General features: G+C 38.0%; 1 protein-coding gene across 5 annotated transcripts in view; it reads left to right on the top strand.

The window, feature by feature from the left end:
• PDE7A (phosphodiesterase 7A) overlaps positions 1 to 10,345 on the top strand; it is a 77,506-nt gene extending 67,161 nt beyond the window's left edge. For all 5 annotated transcript variants that reach the window (XM_027638464.1, XM_027638461.1, XM_027638463.1 and 2 more), the window contains 7 exons: positions 2,439 to 2,539; positions 4,716 to 4,847; positions 5,179 to 5,270; positions 5,916 to 6,060; positions 6,882 to 6,978; positions 7,960 to 8,040; positions 9,355 to 10,345. In XM_027638464.1, the coding sequence (XP_027494265.1) occupies positions 2,439 to 2,539; positions 4,716 to 4,847; positions 5,179 to 5,270; positions 5,916 to 6,060; positions 6,882 to 6,978; positions 7,960 to 8,040; positions 9,355 to 9,566 (860 nt within the window). In that variant the 3' untranslated portion in view covers positions 9,567 to 10,345. The remainder of the gene's footprint in view (positions 1 to 2,438; positions 2,540 to 4,715; positions 4,848 to 5,178; positions 5,271 to 5,915; positions 6,061 to 6,881; positions 6,979 to 7,959; positions 8,041 to 9,354) is intronic.
• Positions 10,346 to 13,434: the final 3,089 nt, after the last annotated feature.

Raw genomic sequence — 13,434 nt, 5'->3', positions numbered from 1 at the left:
CCAAGAAGTACCTTCACTCAACAGCTGAATGGGCTGTCTTTCTGCATCCCAATGCCATAGACAGGCACTGGTGTGCAGCGTCTTTCCGTTGTTTTTTCTGTGATAGTACCTTTAATTTTGTGAAGTGGGAATGATTTTTTTAACTGAGCAGGAGAAACAAGTTTCTGGTCTGTTTTAGCAGGCTTTCACAGTTCCAGAGAAAACAATTCTGTGGTTACAAAGTTTGTCATTTAACAGAGGAGAACTCTCATTTGGAAGGTTTTTCTCCCCTTTCAAATAAGGGGATGTTTTTGTTCTCTTTCAGCTTAAAAAAAAAAAGATTAGTTCTGTCTTGCATTTCACGTTGCTTCAAAGTGGACTCAATTCCTTCCAGTTTCAGAAGTGTAAATTGGCTAACCTTAATGACTGATATATTGAAATAGGAAGAAAATTATTATAGAAATCCAGTCTTAGACTGCTTGAGTTGTAACTGAGTGTGGTTTGTCTTTCTCATCTTGCTTATCTTCCGGTTAGTTGAGATTTAGCAAACCGTAATACTTGAAATGAAAGACTAGTTAGGAATTAGTTAGCTGGTTATCAAAAGATAACTAATAGTTTTAACTACATATGATTACTCAAAGTCATAAGTCACTAAAATGAGATTAGACTTGGAAGAAGGCAAAATTTTATTCTAATTTTGAAAGTCACCACCTTTCCCTTTTGTTAATGACTTCTACTTAATGTCACTGAGAAGAACATTTCTTATGTCTGTCCTAGTACATCTGTCAAATCAGGGAACCTTTCATCATGAATGCAGTTCATTCTTTTCTTTTGCTACCTCTTGTACTCCAGTCCACAATAATCTGAAGATCAGATTCTGGAAGACTAGGACAGAACAAGTGGTCCATAGTACCATGTAAAATTCATTTTATTTGGGAATTTACTGGAATCTTTTTAAGTAGAAAAATCTGGTTTTAGTTCTCAGTAAGATCTCAACATTTTATTTTTGTATATAAATACATATATATATATGTTTATACACATACATAGTCTTTCAGTGATTACCAAAGGTTACTTGGAGATCTGCATCCTCCTACTGTGTGTTTTCAAGTTCTTATTCCAAACCTGAACAGGGGGAGAGAAAATACAACGTACTCTATTCCTGAAAACATAGGGTGATTGTGGTATTCTAGTTCAGACAAACCATGATCAAAATTTTGACCTAGGTCAGCTTTATTAAATAAGTTAGAAAAATTGTAAACTTCAGGTAGCTTGACCAGCCTGTGAAGCCACAAAAAAATGAAGGACATCTGCATTCGTGCACTTGATGTGAGGAACAGGCAGGAGAGAGTTCTACTGCAGGTTGATAGAGCTCAAAGACATTTATTTTCATCATTTTTTGTATGAGCTGTCATCTATGCATTGAGTAGTTTAGAGGTTATGTGATGGTTACAGTATTTTGACTTTTCATGAACCACAGCTCTTCACAAATACCACGTCAATAACGCTGTAACATTGCAATCGCAATTACATGGACCATTTTGCCTTGTCAGCTGAGTAGAAAAAGAGGTTGTAGGCATGTTTGTTTGATGGGACTGACTGATTGTAGTCAGCCAGGAAAATATTCTTTTAGGTTTGCTTGAAAGAACTAATGTGTTGTATCAGGCCAAACCTTAGAATGCAGTTTGATTGTTGTATTCAGGTCTTTTTCTCCTCCATCCTTTTTAACATTATAGTTCTTTCATTCCATGTACTTGACCTAATGTTGATGCCCTTTAAAGAATTCTACCTATACTGTTCAAAGACATCCAGGAAGATGAATGAAAGAGGAGAAACCAAGGAAGAAGTTAAATAGGGAATATTGAATCTAGGAGTAGTTAGTCAGACCATCATCTAAACAAGATTCTTTTCTAAATTGCATGTAGGCTTAAATTGTCCTGAGTGAGGTATAAGATGCCTAAAAAAGCATAGAGGTGGCTTTCCATGACCACTTTCCTGAATGGGAAAGAAAAGCACTTCATATGACAGAAATGCAGTGCCTAATTCCTCTGATTCTGTCTGTTTTCAAAGCCTGATATGGGATCCTCCTGATGCTTCGGTAAACAGCATCATCATTTTGTATTCAGGATTGCCTCATGGTTTGGACAGTCTAGATTATCAAAGGGAGTCTTCTCTGGGAAGGTCTCAGAGTCTCTCAGATTATATACTGATTTAAAGTTGTTTAATTTTGCTCTGAGATGACTTTCACATGTGGTTGATTTCCTTTAGAAAATACTATTTCTTAACATAGAAATGGTATACCTGTGTTTGGGTTCAGCTGATGATTTACTGACTGTGATGTTTTCATGTGTATGTGATTTGGGATATTGCTTATTTCTGTGCCAAGTAACGGAATATAAAATATTGCTTAAAAAACCTGTTATTTTATTTAAATTTGGATATATGTTATTTTCCTGCAGTTATGGTTCAAGAAGATTATCACAGTCAAAACCCTTATCATAATGCAGTTCATGCTGCTGATGTGACTCAGGCCATGCACTGTTACTTAAAAGAGCCCAAGGTAAGGGAGTGTTCTCACTTTCATATCATGTGTATGTACAGAAATATGTGCATTTGTGTGTGTGCATATGAATGTATTGTGTGTGCATATCACAGAAAAGGCCTCTGAGATTGAGTCCAACCTATGACCCAACAGCACCATGTCAACTAGGCCATGGCACAAAGTGCCACATCCAGTCTTCTCCACCACCTCCCTGGGCAGCCCATTCCAATACTTAACAACCCTTTCTGTGATGAAATTGTCCAGTGTCCTAACGTCCAACCTGAACCTCCTCTGATGCAGCTTGAAGCTGTGTCCTCTCATCCTATCACTAGTTGCCTGGCAGAAGAGGCTGACCCTCACTTGGCTACAACATCCTTACAGGTAGCTGTAGAGAGTGATAAACTCATGTATCTATATATACGAATACATACATGCATACGTATATGTATATGTATATATACTTTCTGTTAAAAGTAAAGAAACCTAAGAACCCAACAAGACACAGTTTTCAACTCTCTATTACTCTCTCTGTTGCTGAGGTTGTGGGTTCACACTTAGCAATGTGCTTTTCTTTTTTCCCCTCTTCTGAGCTGACACTGTTTTTTGTGTGATTTCACATTGGACCAGAGTAGGGAATTAAGGTTGCAGCTGTTGAACATAGTGCTGTGCCCCAAGACATTTGCATAGAATTGTAGCCTGAGTCAGAGCTGGCAATAATAAACTTGTGTATTTATCATTTGGGGTGGGATTTTTTCCCCCAGAAACTACTGTTGCCCTTGCTTTGCTCATCTTTGATGTCACTGAATAGGATGCCTCTGCTAGAGGCAGTTGGTAGCATTACATTAGGACTTCTCTTTGGCATTACATTTGGACTTCTTTTTAAGAAACGGCAGAGTTACAGACATTAAGGAACTGAGCTGGTTGAGTGTTTGTTCCTCCCTACTTGGACTGCTGTCAGGCTGCTCTGAGTGATTGGACAATTTTAGGACTAAATCCTATTCTTCTGTATTAAATTGAAAACTGCAGTGCTTTATAGCCAGGTGAGACACATTATCTACCTCGATGCAGATTATCACCAGTCTGGTAATCCCTTGAATAGTATAGCTCCTTATTCTGCTTCTGAAGTAAAACCAAGTAAGTTCTGGCTCCCTCGATGTTTTTCAGAGGCTCTTTGCCCACTCCTCCCACTCAGTTTCTCAGTGCTGCTCTCAGATCAGTTTGGTGCAGTGAGCCAAATCAGAGCTGATACATGATGAGCTTTTTTATGGCATGCAGTTTGGAAGCTCTGAGCATTTTTTATTTAATACTCATGATGGAAGTTTTGTGATGCTTTAGATACAAGTATAGACTTAGTATTTTTAGTAACATATACAGCTACAGATTCTGTTGCACCAGAGTGCTTTATAAACATGTGAGGCATGATGGATGGCAAATGCAACAGGGAGTATAAACTTCTGTCCACGCGGGGTGTTTACTGCATTTCACCTTTGTATGGGCAGAATTATCCTCTCTGTTTTAGTGCAAGCTAGACTTTCTGACTAAGTCTAACTCACAAACCTCCCAATCGTAAGTAGTAACAGCTGTGAGCAGTGAAAGTAAGCCTGTGCAGGTGAATGCTGAGTTCATTGACATACACATACTTGAAAGTATTTATTTGTGACACAGTTTCCTCCTTTGTTTCTGGCCCTGCTAGACTTTTAAGTGTAATTTCACATAAGAGTAGAAATCCATTCTGAACAGTTCTAAAGTCTTCCAGAGTATTAATTTCTTCCCTTTAAGAGGAAGGGGTTTTTATGCTTTCTAAAATATAGTATATATTTAAAGCAGAATTGACACATACAGATGGACTCGGTAAATGACAAGGAGAGCTAATTTTAAGAATTTGCTGCTTTTATGGGATCTGCTTAGGAATAGTACTTCATTACCAGACAGAAAGTAGGATTTTGTGTTACGGTGTTGATTTCAAGACTGAACCTTCTTATTCAGAGAGAATAATGCTTAAACCATTGTTGAAATTTTGTAGCTTTGAGTGGGGCAATACTGTGCAAAGTCAGTGGAATATTAGTTGTACATCTTCAAAATTTTCTCTAAATTTCTGTTAGCTGTTAACTACTAAAAACCAAAAATGCTACACTCATGCACTTTCTCTAAGGGCATACTTGCATTACTAACATTTATTGGTTTTGCCTTGCAGCTTTCCAAATCTTTAACTCCGTGGGATGTTCTGCTCAGTTTAATAGCAGCTGCCACACATGACTTGGATCACCCAGGCGTTAACCAACCTTTCCTAATTAAAACAAACCATTATTTAGCGACTTTATATAAGGTAAGAACAGAATCAGTTGTTTTGTTAAAGCCTGGTTTGGAGAATGCTTGAGTAGTACAGAAAAAGAGTATAAATTGTGATGTGTTTAGCTAGTGGTGGGTTTGAATCCAGACATTGTTTCCATGCCACTGTGATAAAAAAATGTGCAAATTAACAGCATATTTGGGGTTTGTGAGTTTTAACCTCTTTGGGAAAAAAAAAAAAAAGAAGGAAGAAATAAAAACACCGACTCCAAAACACAGCAAAACTTTCTGGTCTGCTCTTGGTATACAGCTCTGCAGTTTAAGAAAAAGGCATTGACTGATAGGTGTTATTCCCTTTTCATTCGCAGAATACCTCAGTATTAGAGAACCATCACTGGAGGTCGGCAGTGGGGTTGCTGAGAGAGTCTGGTTTATTTGCACATATGTCATTAGAAAACAGGTATGTTTATACCGAAGAGTATAGATTAGTTTAAGATGCAAGCAAGCTGTCACTTAAGTAAGACAGCCTTGCAAAACAAGATGAATTATTGCATGGCAGTTTTGAATACAAAATGTAGATGATGATCTATTTTAAGAATTCCTGGATACTGTGCTGGTGGAGTAGAGCAGTTCGTGGTGCAACGTGATATCCGGAAAATAACATTTACTGTGAGCACATTGAAGAAGTGTATTCATGTAGACAAGCACCTGTTCAGATTAAACTTGGCAGCCTTTTCTTGTTCTGCCACCACAACTGTAGTTTAAAATAGACCCTCTTCACCTACTCCAACAAGAAATAATCCTGAGACAATTAGTTTGTGCATTTTTAAGAACAAAAAAATGGGAGGGGTGGGGAGAAAAGAAGGTAAAAGCTGTTTTGAAATCTTCTTGAAAGCCTCCAGTGAAATGTCCTGGTGTTTCTGTGGATGTTGTAAGACTTTTTCAGCAAAAGAAAACAAACAAACAAACAAAATAGTTCAGTGAAAATGCTGATTATAAAGCTTGTATTTGTATAATAATAAATATGATAAAAAGACATCTCAGTCTTGTGATGACTGTTGTTCTTAATTGTTATGCTGTGAATGTTTGGTGTCACTAATTTCAGGCAGCTGATGGAAAGCCAGATAGGCGATCTCATTCTTGCCACAGACATCAGTCAGCAAAACGAGTATCTGTCCATGTTTCGATCCCATTTGGATAGAGGAGACCTATGTTTAGAGAATGCAAACCATCGGCACTTCATTTTACAGGTGATCTTCTTGGGAATATTTTTGAAAACATCATTTTAGCGTAAAAATAATTTACTTAAAAATGCTAAATACTACTTCTGCCAGGCTTTCTCCTCCTTTCAAAAGCAGAACTATCTTCTAGTCATTCAGTTCCCTTCCCCAGCACTTCTCCCGAGTGATGGTGAGTGTTGCTAAGTCTCATAACTTAAAGCTACTAAAGCAAGGAGAGGTGTTTTTCCAAGAGAGGTTTGAGCTTTTCTAACAACTCCATTGCAGCCTCAGAATTGTGAAATGCTTTGTCAGAACATTTTTTGGGAAAGGAAAGCACTACTGTTGTGAATCAGTTTGCAGCTGTGCTAGTGAGCTTTAAAAAACTTTAAAACCAAAAACCTTGAAATTATTTTTAGATTTGTAGACATTTTCTTATTAGGTTCATATTGTGAATTATAAAAAAACTTAAACAAACAAATGAGAAGTTCTGTCTTGTGCAAACCATTGCTAAAAATATGAGCTTCAGAGCCAGAAATGGAAAATACTGTTTGCTTACTTTGATGTTTCTTTTTTCTGATTTTTTTTTTGGCTCCTGTACCAGTGAATATACTAAATATAGTGCCCCTGAAATACTTTGACTTGCCTGAATTTCCATATTACTCAGGGATGATCATGAGATCTGATAGTTCCCTGAATGTTTTTTAAATATTGCAGAAGATAAGTTTGGAGCGCAGATGTTAGGTAGGTTTGTTATTCAGAAAAGTTAAAATAATCTGCTGTAAGGAAATAAATAATTGCAGGTGCTTCTGTTGAAGGGAAAGATGGTCTAACACTGTGTGTTAACTTGTTAGATGGCTTTGAAGTGTGCAGATATTTGTAACCCCTGTCGGACGTGGGAGCTGAGCAAGCAGTGGAGTGAAAAAGTAACAGAGGAGTTCTTCCATCAAGGTAAGAGTAGAATTATCTGTTAGTATACCATATATATATATAGCATGGAAAGAGCATCATGAGTCCTAGTCCATTTATATTTAGGACTAACAGAGATGTACAGTGCAGTATGGGATTTTTTTCCTTTCATGGGTTGTGCTTCTTGCAAAAGGTCGGAATTACTAAAACTCATTGAAGAATCTGCTTAGAATCTGAACCTAGAATGGCTGGTGCAACCTGAAAGGTGCTTCAGATGAGCAATTATGACTGCTTTAAATTTACCTAGTGGCTTCAGTAAATTATGAAATATGTTCATCATGTGTCTTCAGTATTTAAACTTGAGCTGTGAGGCCTGTTGGTAAGCAGGTGAGAGCCAGGGAGATTTTTAGTTACCGTGCAGTTGTGACTACTTATATAAGCAGTTAATAAAGCTTGTAATTAACTTAATGTAATGGAGTGAATTTCCTCCATTATTATTAAATTTTAATAATAAAACTAAGGCTAGTTTAGCTGACTTGAGACCTGCTAATGTGCACATGGATATGATAAATGGGGAACAGACTGCTTTATTTGCTGTTATCCACATGAGGCTTAATCTTTGGTAAAGGTGATGGGGAGGCAGAACCACAGATTGTCTTTAGCCAGAAATTTCTGAACGCTGAGCTATTCTCTTCTATATTACTAAGGGGGGATTTTAATTTGTCATTTCTATGACAGTCTAGGAAGCTTTGTGAGGAAGAGGATGTTAATCCTTCAGTAAACTAGTGGTTCTATGTTTTTTGTTTAATTAGTGTTTGATGAATAATAGTATTTAAATACAGTATTTATAAATACTGTTAGTCTCACTGACAGATCTACTTGGATTTTTCTGGAGATGGGGAGAGAAGTAAATGCATTCTACCATCTGCAAGACACCATCCTGGCACAGCTCACCTCTTTTGGTGTTTGATTTGAGTCTGGACCTTATGACTTAACAGTTGTATTGTACTTTTTTTTCTTTAGGTGATATTGAAAAAAAATATCACTTGGGTGTGAGTCCACTTTGTGACCGACAGACAGAAACTATTGCCAACATCCAGATTGGTAACTATAACTCAGTTTATTTCAGTAGATTTCTTTAGGATGTAATTTGAAAGAAGGACCTTTTGGGTACATTTGCTAGAGGCTGTACCTGCTCTGTGTGTGTGTGGCAGCACTTCATAACGAAGAGCACTTTTTATTTCAATTTGCTGTATAACACTTCTGGCTTGAACTGTTTACAAGAGGTACTGCACTGACAGTCCTGGAGACCTGAGCCCCTCTGTTTCCTTACAGAACAGGTACAGCATGGGAGGCAGCTGTCTGACTTCTCCCTGAACTGCTGCTGCCCGGAACTTTCCTGGTCTGAAGTGGCTATTTTGGGAAGAGGAGGGTTCCTTCCCCTTGCCATGTGGTCTCGGGTGCCTTTTGCAGCGAGATTGCCACAACAGGGCTCTAGCTCGCTGGGTTTAGCTTTCTGGAATGTCAGCATTTCCTTTAAATGCAGCCTTTAAAAGGAGGGTGGTGGACAGAGATTTGATGGAGAATGGTGAATAGCCATTATATTAATAGTTTTTGCTAAATTCAATTGGATTTAAAATAGCAAAATGTCCTCTTATTTTAATAAAAGTTGCTTATGTAGGTTGAAAGGGACTCAGTTAAAAGCACAGTAAAGAAAAGAATAAATTTGACCACAAACACAGTATTAATTATGCTTTAAATTGACACAAAAGCTGATGTGTTCAATAAGATGCACTGGTTTAATTTAGAATGTTAGGAAAACATACATTTCCATAATTGACAGATTCAATTTTGGTCATCTTACCCTTGAGTTTTTGGTTCATGGAAGTAGACAGTGCACATAAGAGAACATGTGCATATGCACAAAGTTGTATATAAACACACAAACAAGTATATAAATGTGTGTTAATGTTTTGTGGCCTTGTTTAAAAAATTTCTAGAATTTATATTTTAAAATACTTTTAGCTGGCTTAATATTGTGAAAGTAATGTATTCTTTTTTTCCCCCTGTGTAGTATAGTTCAGACTGTCTGTGAGGTAATTCATTATAAAATTCCCCCATGTTCCTCAATATTTTCCTTTATTTGGTCATTGCTGTGAAAGAAAGAGGGTTAATTTGTAACCCAGTGTATTGCTGCTATTCTGACTGATTAATAAGATCTTTTATATTTTGAGAGATTATTTTGTAAAGATGCCCTAAATATTGACATGAATTTTTAAATGCACATTGGAGAACAGTAGTTTGACAGATTTACATTTTGCTATTAAATTCTATTTAAAATATTTAGGTTGAGGATTTTAATTTTTCTCTGGGTTCGTTTTCTGGTTTTCATTTGTCTCTGTTTGCTTGTTTTTGAAGGTTTTATGACCTACTTAGTGGAACCTCTGTTTGGGGAATGGGCCCGGTTTTCCAACACCAGGCTGTCACAGACAATGCTTGGCCACCTGGGACTGAACAAGGCAAGCTGGAAGGGAGTGCAGAGGGAACAGTCTGGCAGTGGTGACGATGTTGACCCTACTTTTGAGGAAATGGACTCAGACATATTACCTCAGGAACCTCGATTGTCCTGACCTCAGTCCTCCTGACAAAACTGCCTCTTCTATTGGTATCTGCACGGTTGGATTAAAGGAGATACGTGCCAGCCCAAGGTTTTGGTAAAAGGGTAAAATGATGCCAGCATTATTTATTTCCAAGTTTTCCTTTGACACAGACCATTTGAACCAGAATTTTTTTAAGCCGCAAGATTTGAACATAGAGCAATATGCACCCACCTCAGCTGGTTTTCGTTCGGAACCTTGAATATGCAAAGCACAGCAGTGACTGAGCCTTGGAGCAACAGGACGAAAGCTTCATTGTGCCACACGTGGCTTGGGTTTTTTGGTGAAATTTGGAATACGGTCTTCAAATCTAAAACTTGAGATGGATTGTTCCACTCCCTTGGAATTTAGCAAGACTTGCATAAATGTGTTCAAAGCATACCTTCCACTCAGTCCCTGTTTTAATACGGAAATGTGAAGTGCCCATCCTCTGCTGCCTCTGGCAAGACTTGATGTTTACAAATGTACTCTGAAACTGTCGGTTCTAGACTTAACCTTTGCGCATGGCTGTGAAGGAACCACTAACTTCAGTTTTTTGCTTTTTTAAAAGAAAAAGATCAAATCTGAGACTGCAGCTCTCTTTTCTTTGGATGCCAGAAAAGCCTCCCATTTGCCATAATTTTGTTTGTGCACTGGGAGCTGAGCATTCATCATAGAGCACAGCCAAGCTTTACTCCAGTGCTATATGGGAATGCAATTTTTTAACAGCAACAAAACACTTCTGAATCTGGGAAGGGCGGGGTGGGGGTGGGGGGAAGCGTCTGAACTGCATTGCGATTCTGCAGTGGGAACATCGCATGTTGTTCTCACTATTGTACACTTGAACTGCACATGCAAGAAAAAGGTGGAATGTCTAAACACCATAATCAGCTCAGGGTATTTGCCAATCTGAAATAAAGTGGGATGGGAAGCGTGTCCTTCAGAACAAGGGTACAAATGCCCCTTTCGCTGCAGCGTGTGTGTATGTGTGGGTGTGTGAGTACGTTTGGGGCGGGGAGGGCGGGAGGGCTCGGGGAAGGGTTTGAACGGCAACATTGTTTTCTTTTATTTTGTTTTAATTTATTCTTTTAGAATGTGACAATTTCATGAACAGCCACACTGGGGAGGAAACTGTAACAAATTGCTACAGATGCCTTAAACTATGCACAAAGCTAAGTGACCAAATTTGTTTTTGATTTGAAAAAAAAATAATAAAAAAAGTGCATTGTTTACGTATTCCTCCCTCTACTGAAACATTACCCACTGATGGGTTTTTGATGGGAAAAGGAGAAAATGTTTTTTAGGACAAAATTAAAGGACTAATTTTAAACTTAAAACATTCCATTTTTGTAATTTGTTTTACATTGTTTTAAGTACAGTAAGCACAACTGTAATCTAGTTTGAGAAACTGGTGCTTTCTTTTAGTTCATTTGTATTTCCCTGTTATTATTGTAAAAGACTGTTTATTAATTCTGTTTACAGTTTGTTGCAACAGCCATTTTTGGGAGAGAGCTTCAGCGTAAAGCCATTTGTAAAGGCTTTGCCATATTCATTTTAATACGTGCCTGTTGCTGTTAACTTTTAATTAATAAAACAAAATCTTTTCACATTATGCTCCTGTACATTTAAGTTACGACTGAGTCCAGCGTTGTGGAAAGGTACCTAAGGTTGCAGTCAGCTTCCACTGTAAAACTAAGCCAACTTTTGGATTTGAAATTACTAGTCCTCATATGCCAAAATTTATTGCCTCTTGAAGCTTGGCCTTTTACTGTTTGAAAAGCAAATCCTGACTTACCTGATTGTTTCCCTTCTAAAATTGTTTATTCTTTCATGTTCCCTGAAGTAGTATCATTAATCTCAAAGTGGCCATGTTTAAAGAAATAAATTTCTAGTGAAACCATTCTGTTGAACCTGCGTGAACTTCCTTCCTTCGCTGTCAGTGCAAGTTCTTGCTGTTGTCTGACTCCAGCAGAGAAGGATCAGATGGGACAATGAGCTTTGGTTGTAACTTGAGGGAACAGAAAGCACTTTTTAACAGATAGTCTTTGAAAGGGCAACACTTTCCAGTGGTGTTTGAAGCTGTGAGAACACAGAGGTAACGACTGCGTGTGAGTAACTTACTACAGAGAAGCTGCAGCTAAGCTTCCCTACAGCCTGGGCAGGTTTGTAGGGTTAAATGTGGGAAAGTACTGATTCCTCTTGCACTGTTTTGAATAAAAACATGTGCCAAGACTGCAGCTATTTTCAAAATGACCACTGAAATCATTACCTGATGTTGTCTTCTGTGATGCATGTGACTTGGTTTAAAGAGTCTCAACTGCATTTTAAATTTTAGTACACATTAATTTTTAGTACTCACTGCAGGCTGTTTATAAGCACATTTTAATATCTAATGCAAATTAAGCTTAATGGATTTACGAATAGGTATATAGCAGTATTTCAACATACAGTATTTATCATACAGTGTTTATAAAGAGCCTGTGATTCTTTCACATTGTGCCATCTTGCTGTCCTCTGCTGTGACAGGAACCAGTACAGTTTGTCAAGGTGCTTAGAGTGAAACATGAGTAGTTTTGTTCTAAGCCACCTTTCCTGGAAAGGGGTCTCTGTCTTTTCCTACCAGACTGGATTTAAAAAGACTGGTTCTAATCCCACCTCTTAGTGTACATGGAAGGTTCTGACATAAGATTGAATTAAAAAAGCAAAAAAAAAAAAAATAGCCTTTTTTTTTGACTTGTCTAGAAATGCTTTCTACAAATCTGTATTGAACTTCAACATTCCTGCAGCTTGAACATTTCATGTGAGAGCTGAGTGTGTCAGGAGCAGGGTCCCTAAGGCACCATGGCCACTCACAGCCCACCGAAGCCCAGAAAGGTGCGAGGGGATGTGGGCCAGGTCCCCACCACAGACTGTCTTAATTCACAGATCTACTCCCAGCACTGTTCACAGACAGATAAAAAGAGCTTTCAGATTATGTCTGCGGCCTCTGCCCAACATGAGTGGATGGCCTTAGTTTGAGCACTTTTACTGTGGGCAGTGGCATTGTGCATGTAGAAGATTTCAAGTAGAAAGATACAAATGAGGGTACAGTATAAAGTAAGTTATTTGATGTCGGCTTTGTGATTTTATTTTCTTGTGCAGGTGGCATTTCTTTTACAGTAATTTTACATCAGTGATAAGGCTCACCCCATTTCTGGGCACTGGATACCTCAGTTCAAACAGGCAATGCCTGGTATGGGCTTTTCTCATGTTCTAGCCTAGTTTAATAGGTCACGTGATATCCTGAATTTTGCATGTTAATTGGACTGCCAGGGGAACCCAGTGTACCAGGGGATGGTACACAAGTACCTTCCTGCTATGTTTGTGGTGAGGCATAAACTTCTCACTGGTTCCTCATACCCTTTTTTTTTTTTGTCATTTAATCTGAATGTAACTAAGTTAAGTGTGGGGCTTTTCTAGACTAACTCTGTCACTCCTGGTGCACAGCAAGGTAAGCAGACCAGTCCTGGAGGAGATGGAAGTAGGTTGTCACTACATTGATTTACAGTCACTGTAACAGAATGTAAACTATACTTTACTGTGGCTGCTATCATTTGTAGAGTACCACAAATCAAATATGCCATGTTTATTTTAACTGCTTTTAATTTTATATAGTGGCAATAAGAGCATAAAATACAAAAGTTTAAAACACCTTTTTGAAAGTTAATTTTGGTTTTAAGTCATTTAAAAGAACTCAAGGATTGAATGGCCTGTCAGTAAGACTGATGGCAGAGCATTTTGGAAGGAAGTTACGTTGTGTACATATTAACACCATTTCAAGTTCCACCCCAGAAAACCCACTCCTCCATTGTACAGCCTACAT

This window comes from Corapipo altera, unplaced genomic scaffold (genome assembly GCF_003945725.1).
Source record: "Corapipo altera isolate COAL_440 unplaced genomic scaffold, ASM394572v1 49, whole genome shotgun sequence".
Lineage (NCBI taxonomy): Eukaryota > Metazoa > Chordata > Aves > Passeriformes > Pipridae > Corapipo > Corapipo altera.
This window is presented reverse-complemented; position numbering and strand designations above follow the sequence as displayed.